The sequence below is a fragment of the Coenobita brevimanus genome, chromosome 22 (genome assembly GCF_032717465.1).
Source record: "Coenobita brevimanus isolate Jiangsu-jjx chromosome 22, ASM3271746v2, whole genome shotgun sequence".
NCBI classification, from domain to species: Eukaryota; Metazoa; Arthropoda; class Malacostraca; order Decapoda; family Coenobitidae; genus Coenobita; species Coenobita brevimanus.
In genome coordinates, this window is record NC_136975.1 from 19,364,414 (window position 1) to 19,380,444 (window position 16,031).

At 38.5% G+C, this 16,031-nt stretch overlaps 1 protein-coding gene across 1 annotated transcript; it reads left to right on the forward strand.

The window, feature by feature from the left end:
- The first annotated feature begins 3,544 nt into the window (after positions 1-3,544).
- LOC145392441 (uncharacterized) lies at positions 3,545-4,298 on the forward strand. Its single transcript, XM_080266849.1, has 2 exons — positions 3,545-4,024; positions 4,116-4,298. Exons 1-2 carry the CDS (start codon positions 3,545-3,547, stop codon positions 4,296-4,298), a joined length of 663 nt encoding a protein of 220 aa, XP_080122975.1.
- The last annotated feature ends 11,733 nt before the right edge of the window (positions 4,299-16,031 follow it).

Here is a 16,031-nt window from a genome sequence, read left to right on the forward strand (position 1 = left end):
GACTCTCCCTTTCGCACCCTTTTCACCTCCTTCCAAAACATTTTCTTATTCTGTTGAAAATTCTCTGTCAGTCGCCTACCCCACCTCTCATCTGCTGCCACTTTAGCATGACGCACAGCCCTTCTCACCCTATTCCTCTTTTCCTTATACACCTCGTAAGACATCTCACCCTTCCCCTGCAGCCACATTTCATATGCACGTCTCTTCTCAACCACGGCCATACTTCCTCGCACCACCATTCACTTTCTTTTCTTACACCATCACCCATACATCTCACACCACACACCTCTTCTGCATGCCCCACCACAGCACTCTTAAACAATTGCCATTCCTCTTCCACACTGCCATTTACCTGATCTTTCACTGCGTTCCACTCAACTTTCAATTTCTCCTGATACTCTATCTTTTTCTCTCTTTTATCCAACTCATTCACTTTCAAAACCTCCCTGCCACACCTAACCCTCCTAGCTCTCACCCACGTAAAAAAAATAATAATACTAATATTAATTGTGAGGAAATTAAAAAATATTTAAAATCGCAAACGCAGTGAATAAATCAGTTAATGGTTGTAAATATATGGTTACTTGTGATCAAATGTGGCCAGCAGAAACTAACTGTGGTCTCTCTTAACTTATACAGGGTGTAACGCGACGTATGACAAAAACTTAAACCAATGATCTATCATGCAATTTTGAGTATACTCTGTTCCATAACATATACTCTCTGTGACCCCAGTTCAGTACCCAGCATTCGGCTGTTTAATTGTAAAGTTTCGTGGCTGGCATGTGCCATTGGGTGAGAGCTTCGAAGGACAACGGGAGACGAGTATTATTAGCTTTTACTGTACTGTACGTAAAAATCCCATATCCTATCAGTACAAACGAGTTTTAAGAAGAACCTTTACGGAATCTATTGATTCTTTAACAACATCATGCATTCCTGCAATTCTTTTGCACAAATCGACTGTACATTAAGGATTAAATCCAAATTTTATGGCTTGCGAGAGAGCAGGGAGGGAGGAGAGGGGCTGGTGTGTTGTTGCCAGTTATGTAATCTTTAGTTTGTAGGATATTGCTACCAGCATTATCATAACACCCACAGCTCATTCAATGGAAAAACATTATTGTACTGTGTGACTAGCATCCCTTTAAGTCAGGAGTACTATTATTATCCATAACAATTTTTCGTAGAACCATTTCTTTCATATGATGTTGACGTGAGAACAGTGGCACAGGATTGCCAATGTAACGATTATGCAGCTAGACCTATTTTTTGCTTCTATCTAGCAGCACTAATTATAATCTGGCAACATGATATCTAGCTACATTTTGGAAATTTTTGCCATTTTTAAGTGATATTCTAGAGATTTAATCTTATTTTCTAGCGATGTTTTGCAGTGTTTACTATCTAGTGACATTCTAGCAAGTTTTCATGACTACACTAGCGAGATTGATTTTAAGGACTTGGGAACCCTGCGTCCACTGTCATTTGAATGGGAAAATTTGCAGGCGAGGCACACACTTCAAATACTGTTCTCGGTGTTCAGCTGTTCACTGGGTTCAGCTTCACTTGTTCATGAAACAGCATGCCACATACGTACAGCAATGAAGAATATGCAGATGTCGTATACTTTTACGGACTCTGCGATGGTAATGCCAGTGCTGCAGATAGGAATACAGGTGGTGATACCCAATCGTGCCACATTTACTTGCAGCGGAAAAATTGTCATAAATAATATTCTTCCTGACTTAACCCGCCCCATCCCGGAGACGTGAATTCACGTCCTCACATGATGTGCAGTCATATCCCGGAGAGGTAAATTAACGTGGCAACATTGCAAGGTCCCTAATTTGCACAATTTTCAATTTAATTTGCACAATTTTCAATTTTCACGAGCGATTTTTGCCATGTATACACGGGACACTTTCCTCTACAAGATGCCAGGCAGGGACAATGCCTTACTGAGCATGGCCTCCTCCCCCTCCCTGCATGTCCTTTTCTCAGCAATTCACCTGTTATCAGTGACCTGGCCAGTAAAGCCAAGTCATGCCACGGTACGAAATTCAGGGGCAGAGTGATTCCCCAATCGATGACAATGTGGAGGACAAACATTAGAGGAAGAAACAGTCAGAAATGATGATCAGGTAATGTGGCAAAAAAAGGTCAGGAATGGTGGTGAGTTAGTGAGTGAAACAATGCTTATAATGCCTATATTACCGTTTGAAAACCAATATACTCTCGTACTACATACAAATTTGTACCAAATAAATAAATAAATACTGTTTATGAGTGGTGTGGAATAGTTATCCTCCAATAGTACTCGTTTTCTTTGCAGCCAGCCTGATAGAAAACCCTGTAAGGTAAGGAGGTACTCCTACCTGGATCGAGTATTTTAAACCTCAGGTGAGCGATTTCTCTATGAATTTTCGATGTTTCTCACCAAAAGCGGATGTTTGAGCAAAAAAAAAAAAAAAAGGTCCAAAAATGTCGGGACTGGGGCGTACCACTGCCCAGAAAACGTCGGGATGTGGGGGGTAGTTAAAGTGAAGCTAATCTCCCTTTATAATAAAGTTTTTCCATTGAATGAGCTGCGGGTGTTATGATAATGCTGGTAGCAATATCCTACAAACTAAAGATTACATAACTGGCAACAACACACCAGCCCCTCTCCTCCCTCCCTCCCTCTCTGCTCTCCCTCAAGTCATAAAGTTTGAATTTAATCCTTAATTTACAGTCGATTTGTGCAAAAGAATTGCACTAATACATGCCGATGTTAAAGAATCAATAGACTACGTAAAGGTTCTTCTTAAAATTCGTTTGTACTGATAGGATATGGGATTTTTATGTACAGTACAGTATAAGCTAATAATACTCGTCTCCCGTCGCCCTTCGAAGCTCTCACCCAATGGCACATGCCAGTCACGAAACTTTACAATTAAACAGCCGAATGCTGGGTACTGAACTGGGGTCACAGAGAGTATATGTTATAGAACAAAATATACTCAAAATGTATGACAGATCATTGGTGTAAGTTTTCGTCATACGTCCCGTTACACCCTGTATATTCATAGATATTCAGTATCCGACGACTAGAATAATATTTCGTGGGGTAGATATTATATCAACAAGGGTTTCACCTGGAGAACCAGCAGCACTTCTGGAAGGTGGTAACAAACTACACATACCCACTGTCCCAAGTGAGGGACCTATTATTGAACCAGGTCGTTCACTACTTCACAAGCTTCACTAAAACCGAGATCATTTGTTAGAGGATGAAGTCTTGCTCTCCAGTCTGCTATCGTCACGATATCCGGTAAGGTTGTGGTCACTTTCTTGCCATAGATTTGTTGATTACCTAATATGATAACATTTTGTCATTAAATAATCTGCAGTGATTTGCCTTTTATAATTTCATACCTCAATATGTTACGTGCAATGCTTGTAATACATTATTGCAGTAATTACATTGTCACAGTAGAACTGCATCCATATCGTTTAGGTCCAGCCTAATACTCGTACCGATATCATCCCCATATCAGATAACATGGCTGAGCACCATCAGAATTCCCCCACTGTAATAGCAGACCGTGAACAGATTATTGGAATGTGGGAAGCTAGTATGACTGCACAGGAAATTTCGCGTGAAACTGGTCTACACATGTTCACCGTTCACAAGTGGATCACACGATTGCAACAGGAAGGGTCAGTAAGGACAAGACCTCACAGTGGACGACCAAGGGTTACAACGCGAGAACAGGACGAGGCTGTTGTAGAGACAGCACGACAATGCCCACTAGCACCAGCAGCACAGATTAGGCGTGACCTCCATTTGACCTGCAGTGAGTCAAAAGCAAGACAACACCTGCACGAAGCAGACATTTCCTGTTATGTCCCAGCTGTGCATAGAGAGCAGTCACCTGCAAATGAAGAGGCTCGGCTGGGGTTTGCCCTTCAGTACAGAGCAGAAAGTGATGATTTGGCGGAAAACGTGATCTTTGGAGATAAGTGTTTTTCATCTGTGAAGGTAGGGGCAACGGTGTGATGGAGGCCTAAAAATACTCAATATATAGAACAGCACATAGTGCAGAATGCACACAGTGGTCGTGTAACCACAGCCCTGTGGGGGTGGACGAGGTGAGTTGATGCAGATTGAAGGTCGACCTAGTAAGGAGTATTTCTGTATACTACAGGAGGTTCTGCTACCCACCGTGCGAGTGATGGCCATTCCTGCTCCTCAGACAATCACTGTGGTCCATGATACAAGTCCAGTTCATATGAGTCAGTGTGCGACAGTGTGAAGCCAAGCACATTTGAGATCAATTTCCTGGACTGGCCTCCAAAGGGATGCGAAATAAACCCCGATTGAGTGTGGGGCAGCATCCACCGCCACCCAGATACTTTATCCAACCTTGTAAAATCCATGAGAAAGAGGGTAAATGATGCCATTGATGCTCCAAGAGGGTGGACATCTTACTAAGCCTGTACATAATAATATAGTATACTTTTACACACAATTTCTTTTCCTTATTAATACCTACTTTTATAATAAACTGCTGCTGTCACATGTGTTTTTATAACACCCATGTTATAAACTTCAAGAGAATAAAGAATGGGACAAGAAAAGATTAAAATTTCTCATATCCTGATCGTAACTAGTCATCTACGTAATCAGGGCCTAAAATTACTTACATTATTACTGAATGAATGCTAAACTACAAAATGCCACTGGTGTAGATATCAAACATATTAATAAGTTACATACCACATTACAGCAAATGAAAGATAACGAGGTGCATGTATCAAAGTGGATTTAGTGTAACTGATCATAATCCCACAACAATTAAACTCTTTCCATACAGTAAGTCATGTAAACAACTACAATAAGGTAACTAATTCACGAAATCCAGCAGTCGGATGCTTGATATCTATATAGGTTAATGCAAAAGACTACTGTCACTTTCTGCTGGCCACATCTGATCACAAGTATCCATATATTAACAACCATTAACTGATTTATTCACTGTGTATACATGATTTTTTTTTTCCTTTTCTCACACTCACTGTGTCATCTTTTCGTACCGTTCCTCCACCCATATCCTAGCACCAACTGTCAAACTACCTAGTACAGGGGTTCTTAACCTGGGGTCCATGGATGGGCTTCAAGGGGTCCGTGAAGGTCAGAACAACTGAGAACAATTTAGCGATATTGTGTGATGCCATTTGGCAGCATCAGCTGACCCCCCCAAAAAAAAAAAATAAAAAAAAATGAAGTCTTGAAGAATTCTGGTGTTCGTTGACACAAGCCTACCCTCGTCTGGCAAAGCGAACTACGGGTGCTCTGATTCCATTTGCTACTACATACCTTTATGAGTCAGAATTTTGAGCGTTTGTTTCCATCAAAGCGAAAAGTCGAAATCAAGTGGATGTCAAAGAGAGCATGCGTGTTACCTTGTCAAAGGCCACTCCACAATTTCATCTTATTCATGCCAAACAACAACACCCCTCTCATTGAAATGAACTTTTGAGCAGAATTACAGTTTTGTTTTGTTTATTTTGCACAAGTTGGATGTATATCACTTTTTAACTGAGTGGCAATTAGATTTTGCTAGAAAAAGAATGAGAAACATAATCCTTTGTAAAGATTGTTTTATACTTTGTGTATGTCATACACTGCGTGAGGTAGTTTTCAATAAAACAAGATACATTCATTGTATGCAAAATGTTTTTGTGCTAATGTGAATTTTTCTAGGGAAGGGGTCCATAACTTTCACCAGATTCTTAAGGGTCCGTGACTCAGTAAAGGTTAAGAACCACTGACCTAGTAAGTCTCTCTCTCTCTCTCTCTCTCTCTCTCTCTCTCTCTCTCTCTCTCTCTCTCTCTCTCCTAATAACTAACGCTTATAATTGTCTTAGCCATATTTCTCACGTCAAAACACTGAATATTGTCTTCTCTACCGGTAAGGTTTTGTTAACTGTTCATTAATACTTTCCCCGTCTGTTAAATCATTTTCACGTGGAGCCGTCCCGCTGTACTACCACCTCCCCTATCCCTGCTCTGCCTCTTTCCCAGCCTGGCTTAGAGAAACATCTGTGTGCTGGGGTCTGAAATACACTGCTGGTAGAGGAAGCTCAGTGCCACCATACAAAGGGGTCTTCTCCAGTACCCTGTATACTGATCAAGAGTGAATATTATACTTGTATGGGGTCAATTCAAGATATAAGACAGGTCACAGGTTAATGCACAGATCACAGGTTAGTATACAGGTTAGAGGTTAATATAAAGTTCACAAATCCATATATGTGTGGTGCGAGGAGAGGACATTTTGGCTGTTTCATTACCATACCAATTAATTGGGCAACTGATGAACGTGACAGATAGTATAATAATGAAAATGCTTATGGGAAGTAGAAAATTGTACAGGACACCAGCAGCAGCAGCAGCAGTAGTAGTAGTAATAGTAGTAGTAGTAGAGTAGTAGTAGTAGTAGTAGTAGTAGTTGTTGTTGTTGTTGTAGCCTAAATCGGTTGTGTCTGGTAAAGCAAGACCCATCAACCCCTGGCAAGCAATCGCTCCTGCAGTGCTGGCCGGTACAGAGAATTGATGTCCTCTTGTTTTGGACAGCGCCTCGCCACAGTGTGTGGAGGTTTGGTTTTGGATGGATGCTGCAATTGCTTATCGCCTAGGTAACAGGAGCACCATCATAGGTTCTACATTGCACAATTATGAGGTTATATGGTTACCACCCTACGTTGAAAGTGGTTTCTTGGGTTATAGGAAGCTATAAGGCTTATAACAAGAGTGTTTACTCAACTAAGGAAGAAGTGGGTAGCATTGCTTCAAGTGAGTGGATGATGGTGACCACCACCACCTACTGTACCACAATTGTGTAGGGTAGTCACCGGCAATGCTGACTGAGCTGTCCGGCAACACACGAGAAATGTGATGCGTAATATTCGTAAGTGGACCACTGTGTACAAACGCCCAAATAAGTGATGACCCGATCTCCATTACCTATCCCTCAGAAAGTGGCATCTAGCAACTGCCACGGCCGAGTTATATTTCCTCTAGTGCACACCGGAAGAACAGTAATTACTTAAACAAAAATCACTACATGTTGTTAATGTGAATATCTCTCATTATGTGAAAGGAAACCACAATATACCAAAGTTGAGGTCCTGGCCGAAAGAAAGAATATAAAACGCACAGCCTATCACGCAACGGTTATAGGATTAAAATTTGGAAAATCTCTCGTAATGTTTGTTTTACATCCTAAATCAACACTGAGGGAAAATGTAGCATAAAATGAAATATTTAGTTAAAATTAATGTCCAAATCACGGGTGTCATCATATCACGAATATAAACATCTAGAAGTATATTCTTATGCACAAATCTCTATGAGGGAAGTACTGGCAGGAAAACAAAGCAGTAAGTGTAAAACCGTGAGCGCTGTAAGCAAACAGTGGAGTAATAAAGGGCAACAAAGAAGGCTGTCCACTGAATTTAGTGAAAACGTGAAATTACTTGGAAATGACTACTTTTTTACCTTAACCTGTCCCAGATTATCGTCCTTCAGCTTATCTCACGTAGTCCAGTGGAGGCAAAAAAATACTGCGGCTCCACAGTTTTTTCCATGGCACTTCATTCTGACTAGTATCATAATTTAGTATTTATTTATTTTTACAACTCGGCAGTCAAGATGGAGATATGGCACTTTTAGACCAAGTAAAAGGGTAGTCATTTCTGCTGATGAAATATTAACGTAAGAGATTCAATGAGGCAGTCTCATGAAAGAAGATGGAAAGGGTGGTGGTCAAAAGCAAGGGTGACAATGAAGAGAAGTAAAGACGTAGTGAAAAAGAAAGAGATGGGGGGGGACGGAGGAGCCTGACAATGAAGGACAGAGATTGGCACCTCTCCTCCTGCATGATCAAGACTGACGTGATTCTTTGGAGGTCGCCGACTCGCCGGCAGTGCCTCGCCGGGGGACAGGCCTCTTGGGTGCCAAGTATCGCTTACTTTTTAATTATTGTTATTAATCTAAAGTACTGAAGACGAACTTTAAATTATATTTTCACAAGATCATATATCTTTTATTCTTCGACACAATAAACTAAGTTTGGAGTAAGTTCTGGAAAACATTAAAGAAAGGTTGCCAGAGTTTTGTCCGAAACTTAAAGAAAGCGAGTCATCTCTTGTTTGGACGATGGTACAAGCCACATGGTTATACATAAGTAACAGCTCAGTGCAGGTCACTTATATCTTTACAGGTCAACATTATACAGGTTGTAGGTTAATACAGGTCATTAAAGTCATGCAAGTCACAGGTTATGGAAATACAGTACTTCGCAGGTTACTACAGGTCAGGTAAACATTATGCAGGTCTCAGTACATATATACTACCGTGAGCAATTATGCAAATCACATTATATAGTCGCTGCAACATATATAACGCCTCTCGTGGTCGCTTCTTCTATCGTATTTTATTGCAGCTGGCATTACATTAGACACTCTATTGAGATGACTCAAGCACATTAGGATGATCATACTGACTTGGCTTACTGGTATTATAATATGATTAAAGTATGTTATTAAGCTGAGAGTGAATCCAAGCAGCGTGGGGTGTTATCATTCAAGTCACATTACACATCCACTCACTCAAATCAGCTAAATGCATTATTTGGTGGGTAATACATTTCATACCTAGGTACTTTTTGACACTTCTGAGGATACATTTGATCCGGATGACACGTATAATTTTTCAATCCTTCAGTCAGATGATGCACGCTATTTTATTTTTACTATTTTCAAATGATTTTATTCAGGTTATGAAGCACACTTTCTGCAAAAACGGTAACTGAAGGCTAAACTTAACCTTGTCAGTAAACAATAATGAATGAATAAATTTGGAGCAGCAAGGATGAACTCTGAATGGCGTATTCGGGTTGAATAGATCTGTGAACACACACACACACACACACACACACACACACACACACACACACACACACACACACACATACAGAGAGAGAGAGAGAGAGAGAGAGAGAGAGGCCACTTGCAAAGTTTTTGCTACAAAGGATTTAAAAATATCGACAATGATTCTTTTCAGCATATTAATACATACCGCATTAAAGACAATAATACTGTCTGTGAATAGCTTTCACATTACAGTATCTCATGTACTTGCTGAATCTTATCCTTGGATTTTGCTGCAAAAAAATATCGTCCATCTTTTAATAGTGTTTCAACAACTGCTCGTTATTTTTACTTATTAACAGCTAAATAGAAGCATAATATTGTTCATCAAGTACTTGCTATCACGTGAACAGAATTTTCAAACTATATACTCGTATATCTATTTTAAATCCAATTTATGCTGATTCTGCGAAAATTGTCATTGTATACTGTATATTTTCATCTTCCTTGTAGCCCTAATCTGGCAAGTGGGCAATTACCCATCCTCTTCTCAACCTGCCCCACACCTTTCTTCCTTTCACAGTAACAGAGCAGTCGTAGTCGCAGGGTGGCAGTTGCAATGAAGTTATGTATTGGGTCATCTCGTCGGCTTTAGGAGCTCTCTAGCACAATTTTTATTAGTGGTTTACTTAGGGCATTACTGTCACTAATACTGTACTTGTACACCATTTATATTTATATGTCGATAAACTGCAGTTTGTACCATTTCCATAGACTACAACAATAATATACCGTGTGCAAAAATACAAGGCCAAGGAAAAGGTCCCACAAAGTTTCCCGAACTGACGAGAATACCGGATGCTGTGCTGCATCAAGAGACAACTCAAACAGTATTTTATATTGTACAGGATACGTCGTAGCACCTTTCCTTCAGTGATGAATTACATGTTTTACTATTTAACACCCTATCATTGTTTATAACTTATATCACTTTAGTATCGACATCAAAAACATACAGGTGAACACAGAGACATACAGTAATGTGTAAAATAAGTCGCTAAGGAAGAGGTGTTAGAAAACCTTCAAACCCGGTTAGAATGTAATAATCACACACCTCGATAATGAGGAAAAAGCACATCACGCTTATGGTCGTATGATTAGACAAAAATTGTGGCACTCCATATTTGATTCATCGGCGCTTACCACAAGTGATTCCACAGTTTGTCTGTATGCTCAGTCACAAGTCAGGTAAGGGGTGAGATTGGTAGGTGTGACGATACAAGCACATTGGTTTAAAGTATTTCATTACATTACTTGACTCTAAAATGTGAATCATCTTGCCCTTCACATTTTCCCCCAACAGTTTTGGCATTCATAGATCGGACAGGTGTTGCATTCCAATGTGGATTGCACAGTTTGCTTAAGCATATCAGTTAGCATGGAGGGCGACTCATACTCTCCACATTTTCGTCTAAGCATACGACTGTTAGGTTCACATTGCACGCGGCTTTGAAAGTGTCATGTCACCTCTTCCCTATCGACTAATTCCGCGCCCAGCACTTTTTTATCCTCTTATATGATACTGATGCAAACTGCACCTATAAGAAAACGATATAACAATATGCAAAGGAAATTTAATGCGAAATATGAAGAAAAGTATCTTTCAGGAAGAGATGCTACGATGCCTCATATAAATCTTTAATACAGATCTTAATATTCTTAAAAAAAAAAAAAAAAAGAATTTTTCTTATACACGTATTGCATTAAACCTGTGATGTAACTGTAAATTACTAGATATATGACGGTAGGTGGGGGGCGCCAATCATCTACTAACGTTATTGTAGTGCTGAATACTTCTTCCTTCACGTCAGTCATTGTTTTTCTTTGTCCTCGTCTCTTACTAATTCTCCCATCCTTTCTATCACTGTTTATTATTATTCATTCCACTGCAGGTGGTTTTACACTGAGTGGCAAGCCTAAAGTTTCCTGTAACTCAGGAAACCATTTATAACTCTTAATGGTTAACGTATAGCCAAATAATTGGGTGACATGAGTCTATTATGGTGCTCCCGTGAACTGGGTGCAGAGACGTAAATGAGGCGCTCACCCAGGAAGCGAACTACCACACTAATCCCCACGCCTCACTGTGGCGAGACGCTGTCAGCCACATGGGAGCATCAGTTCGCTGCACGGGAGGGTCCTGCGGGGGCAGCTGTTTGCCTGAGGCTGATGGGTCTGCTCGATCAAACAGGTTTGGGGTAGCACAACAACAATAACAACTTTTGATTAATTTCTGAAATACCATGCAGCCTCTCTCTCTCTCTCTCTCTCTCTCTCTGGTTACTTGTATGGCCTAAAGTCCAATACCAGCTTATTTTTTCAGTCCGATGGCACATTCTTAAAATCGTTCTTTGAGCAAAGTTCTTGGTGGCACATAAAGCTTCATAACACTTCGCAACACCTTGCTTGTTATTCGAAATATATAATTTTACCGTCGACCTAGTTTATATCAATAACATGCCAAAGGATGCTAAGGTTTAGGTACAAAATAAACTGTTAAGAATTACAGTAAGTGAACGATATCTCCAGAGCCACTAAGACTACGACGCTTTATCATCGTCATAATCATCATAATCAGCCATTGCAAGTCCACTGCTGAACAGAAGCCTTCCCCACGTATTTCCACGAATTCCTTGACTGAGTCAATCTCTGCCTCGTTTTCCATACAAACTTCTCTATCTCATATCTCTACCTCCTTACGCCCTTTTTCTGCTACTCTAACAAACTCTTGAGTCCTGTTAGTCAGCCTCTTCCTCCATCGGTTAGCCGTTTATTTTTGGTACATGACCTGCCCACATCGATTTCTGTTATTTTATAACTTCTATAATGTCTTTGACTTTAGTCTGCTCTCTCACACAGGCTGATTTTCTCCAGTCTCTCAAGATATTCCTAACACTGACCTTTCCATTGCTCTTTAAGAACGGATTAGTTGATTTTTCATCAATTTTGTCAGTTTCTACTAGGTCTCACAACCGTACGTCACAGCTGGGATTATACATTCGTTATATACTATTAGTTTCATGCAAAACGGCAAGCTATTTTCAAGATGTCTCTGTGTTTACCGAAAGTTTTACATCCAACTGTATTATGTCCCTCCTTTTTTTTTTTTTTTTTTTTTTGCGTTATCATGGTCTTTCGTAATTGTACTCCTCGACTTCTCCAAGAGCTTCTTCACTTATTCTGGTGATGCTGTTTGGTGGAACTAGATTAAACATTGGTTTAGTTTTACTCCGGTTCAACTCTAGTTTTACGTTGAAACTATTTCTATATACAGTAGGTCATTTACCATTTCTTACAATGTCTCTGCTGTTTCTGAGATTAGGATAATGGCACCTGCAACTCTTAAATGGTTTAGGTTTCCTCCATCAATGTTTACTCCTTTGTTCTGCCAGTCTAGCTTTCTGAAAATGCTTTCTAGGCATGCCATAATTAATTTTGGTGAAACTGTATCTCCCTGACGCACGCCCTTCTCAATCTTAATTTTTTCCGAGTCTTTATGTTTGTTAAACTTTAGCAGTTCCCTCTTTATATATGTTTCCGACCAGTTTTACATTGTTCTCCTTAACTCCTTGTTCCTGCAATGAACTTATATTTGCTACGTGCTCCACTGAGTCGAAAGCATTTTCGTAATCAACAAAATGTAAGCAAAGTTTATTATATGCTGTAGTTTTCTCAAGTAGTTTATTCGTGTGTGTAGATGACTATTTGTCGAACACCGCATCGAAATACTGCCTGTTCACGAGACTGGTTTTCCTCCAGGTTTGTTGTTATTCAGTTCTTAAGGACTTTAGTTAAGAGTCTATAAATAACTGGTAATACGACAATGGGTCGATAGTTACTAAGATCTCTACAGTCGCTTTTTTTGTAGAGCATAATAACTATTGCATTACATCATGTTGAGGTTTTTTTTTTTCTTCTTGATGTACTGAGAAAATAAGTGGGCGAGCCTGTTTCGTACTTCTCCTGCATCCGACAGTAAATCTGCTATTATTTCACCTCCTCCTGGGACCTACCCTCTTTTCATAGTTTTAAGAAAAATGTTTACTTCGGCTGGTGTTACCTGAGGTATTTCACTTATGTCAACTGAAAAGTTAGCTATTGGTACTTTTGTTTTTGAAACATACAGTTCTTTATAAAATTTTTCAACTCTCTTCATTATCCTATCTCTCCATTAATTACTTTATCGTTTTTGTCATTGTCTTTCAGTGAAATAAGTTGTTGCTTTCCTAGTGCCATTTTACAGTGGACCCGTTAAGACGTTTTGTTTTTGTTGGTTTCCTGATCTGACCCATGTTTCTTTCTTTTTTCCTCTCTCTGTCTCTTGTTGATAATCATATTTAAATTTGCTCTTTGTTTTTTTTTTCTCCTTTCGTCTTTTCATGAGCTCCAGGGTCCGTTTTGAATACTTGTTGGGCTGATTGTATTAGCTTTCCCTATTTCGTCCGCTGATTCACTTAGCACTTTTGTTAGTAAATCAACAGTAAATATACCAGAGCCACTAAGAGTACGACCCTATGAACTCCAAACTATGTATTCAGCCTGCGAGTGGCTTAGAATACTTATCAGAGTGGCCTTAACACTGTCTGGCCTAATATAAGATAGCCATTAAACAACTTTAATTTATACCTAGAGCACCTTATAATTATCCAAGTACAGTTTTGATAAAGAAAAACGTCCCACAGCCATTGCCTACTAGAACCCGAGCTATAAAGGGACCATCAGGTCAGAGTGGTTGATTTTTTGTATGTCACCTTAGGTCACCACATTCTATAAGTCCACTAGGTGTAATGATACTAGTTTTAATCCTTTATGTAACATTAGGTCACACCCGGAATAACCGGGAAGGTCAAAATTTCTTTTGTGGTCTCAGAGAATAATCTACTGAATGGAACAATACTCCTTTACACACTGCCTCTGCCTTCAGGCCATATTGTAGTAAAACTTCAGCTTCTCAGTTTAAGCGTTTCTAGAAAGAGCATGATTGATTTACTTTTCTGTGTTCCACATCATATCCCGAGATCTTGTTGATGGATTGCCACCACATTTGACATAAAGAAGCAGACAGCTGTCCGACTTAGTTGACCAAGTATGAAGGGTGTAGGCCAAATAGCCTTTGAAACATTACAATTTGTATAATAATAATAATAATAATTATTATTATTATTATTATTATTATAACTAGTTACCTTTTTACTTAGTGTATAGCCACAATAAGGAACCTTCGCCATAACTATTTATGGTATTGATTGTCTTTGTAGACATGGGTACATTTTATATTTCTCTCAATAAATGGCTAAATATATGCTTAACATTAACCATATTTCAGATAATGAGAAGGACAACAGCTATATTTCTGTAAAGTTTCTGCTTTATGCCTTTTGTGGTTTTCTCTAAAATGTGTTTTAAAAAAAATGTTGAACATTTTTTAATTTGGTACTTTCCACTAGGCTAAATGGCAAAAAATTCAGCCAAATTTCTCTGCAAACGTCTCATCACAGGATTTTCAACCAGATAGCTCTGCTTCATTTAGTTTCTGAGATATTTCAATTTCTAATATGCAGTTTTTCCACCAATAATGAGTATATGACCTTCAGAAAAAGGTCAAGGTCATTTATATTTGGAACAAGGTATATGGGTTAACCTAGGGTACCTTCCTGTTATTATCATCAAGCTCTAAAAAAAAAAGTGAAAAGAAAAATAATAATTAGTTACCTATTGATTAACTGTGTTGCTACAATAACGAAGCTTTGCCATAACTATTTTATGGTACACAAGGTATATATGAAGTTCTGGCATCACAAACAAGTCTATAATCTTTAAAAGTAGTTCAAGGTCATTCATATTTGGAACATGTACTAACATTAACCTAGTGTAGCTTCTTGTGTAATTTAAAAGTAGCTCAGGGCCATTCATATTTGGAACATGTACTTACATTAACCTAATGTAGCTTGTTGTGTAATATCAACAAGACCTGAAGAGAGAGCTGTGGAAAAATGCATGAGTACATTTGCATTTTTCTCAGTAATTGACTACCTATATGTTTAACCGTAACCATATTCCTTTCAGATAATAAGAGCGACCCAAAGCTATATTTCTTTAAAGTTACAGCTTTACAGCTGTTGTGGTTTTCTGTGAAACATGCAACAAACAAACCGCTACAAAGATATCAATTCGGTACTCTTCACAAGGCTTAATAGCAAAATATCCAGCCCAAATTATCAGCAAACTTTTTTATCACAGGATTTTCAACCAACTGCTGTATTTCTATTCGTTTCTTAAATATTTCAATTTTAAAAATGCGATTTTTGCACCAAATGTGAGTATGGTATATGATCTTCAAAAATAATTTTATACTTCGCACAATCAACTGGGTTACCCTGGTGTACATTCCTGTATAATATAAGAAAAGAAGTGCAGGGAATATTAATATAAAAACAATAAGCTTCACTGCTTACATTGTTAAGTGCCAAAGCTTAATTATACTTACGGAAACAAGCTTCGCAACTTATATGGCTAAGTTTAACTAGTTAGTTATTTACTTATTGTGTAGCCACAATATGGAAGCTTCATCATAACTATTTAGGGCATATAAGGTATGAAATTTTGTCATCACAGCAAGTCTGTGACGTGTAAAATCAATTCAAGGTCATTTATATTTGGAAGATGTACTTAGGTTAACCTTTTTTTTTTTTTTTTTTTGCCTATCGACCATTCGGGTCGAAGCCCGAATGGTCGATAGTATATATATATATATATATATATATATATATATATATATATATATATATAGATAGATAGATAGATAGATATATATATATATATACACTATCATACGCACATACACACGTACCAATATATAATAATTTATTATTGTATTGTTTTTTAATTTTATTTGTATTTATATTTTTTTTAAAGATTTATTTGTTCTTTTTTTGTAAACGTTACGTAATGTAACAGATAAAAAGCCTAATTAACCTAAATTCCCTAAAACTAATAACCTGACAGACAGATCGATAACCTATACCAAAGCCTATAAAGACAAATAGCTAAAC

Excerpts from the sequence above, each read along its gene's own strand:
- LOC145392441 (XM_080266849.1), top strand. The coding sequence starts at position 3,545 with ATGGCTGAGCACCATCAGAATTCCCCCACTGTAATAGCAGACCGTGAA. Across the intron at positions 4,025-4,115 it reads AGTGTTTTTCATCTGTGAAG|CCCTGTGGGGGTGGACGAGG; the intron begins GTAGGGGCAACG and ends GTGTAACCACAG.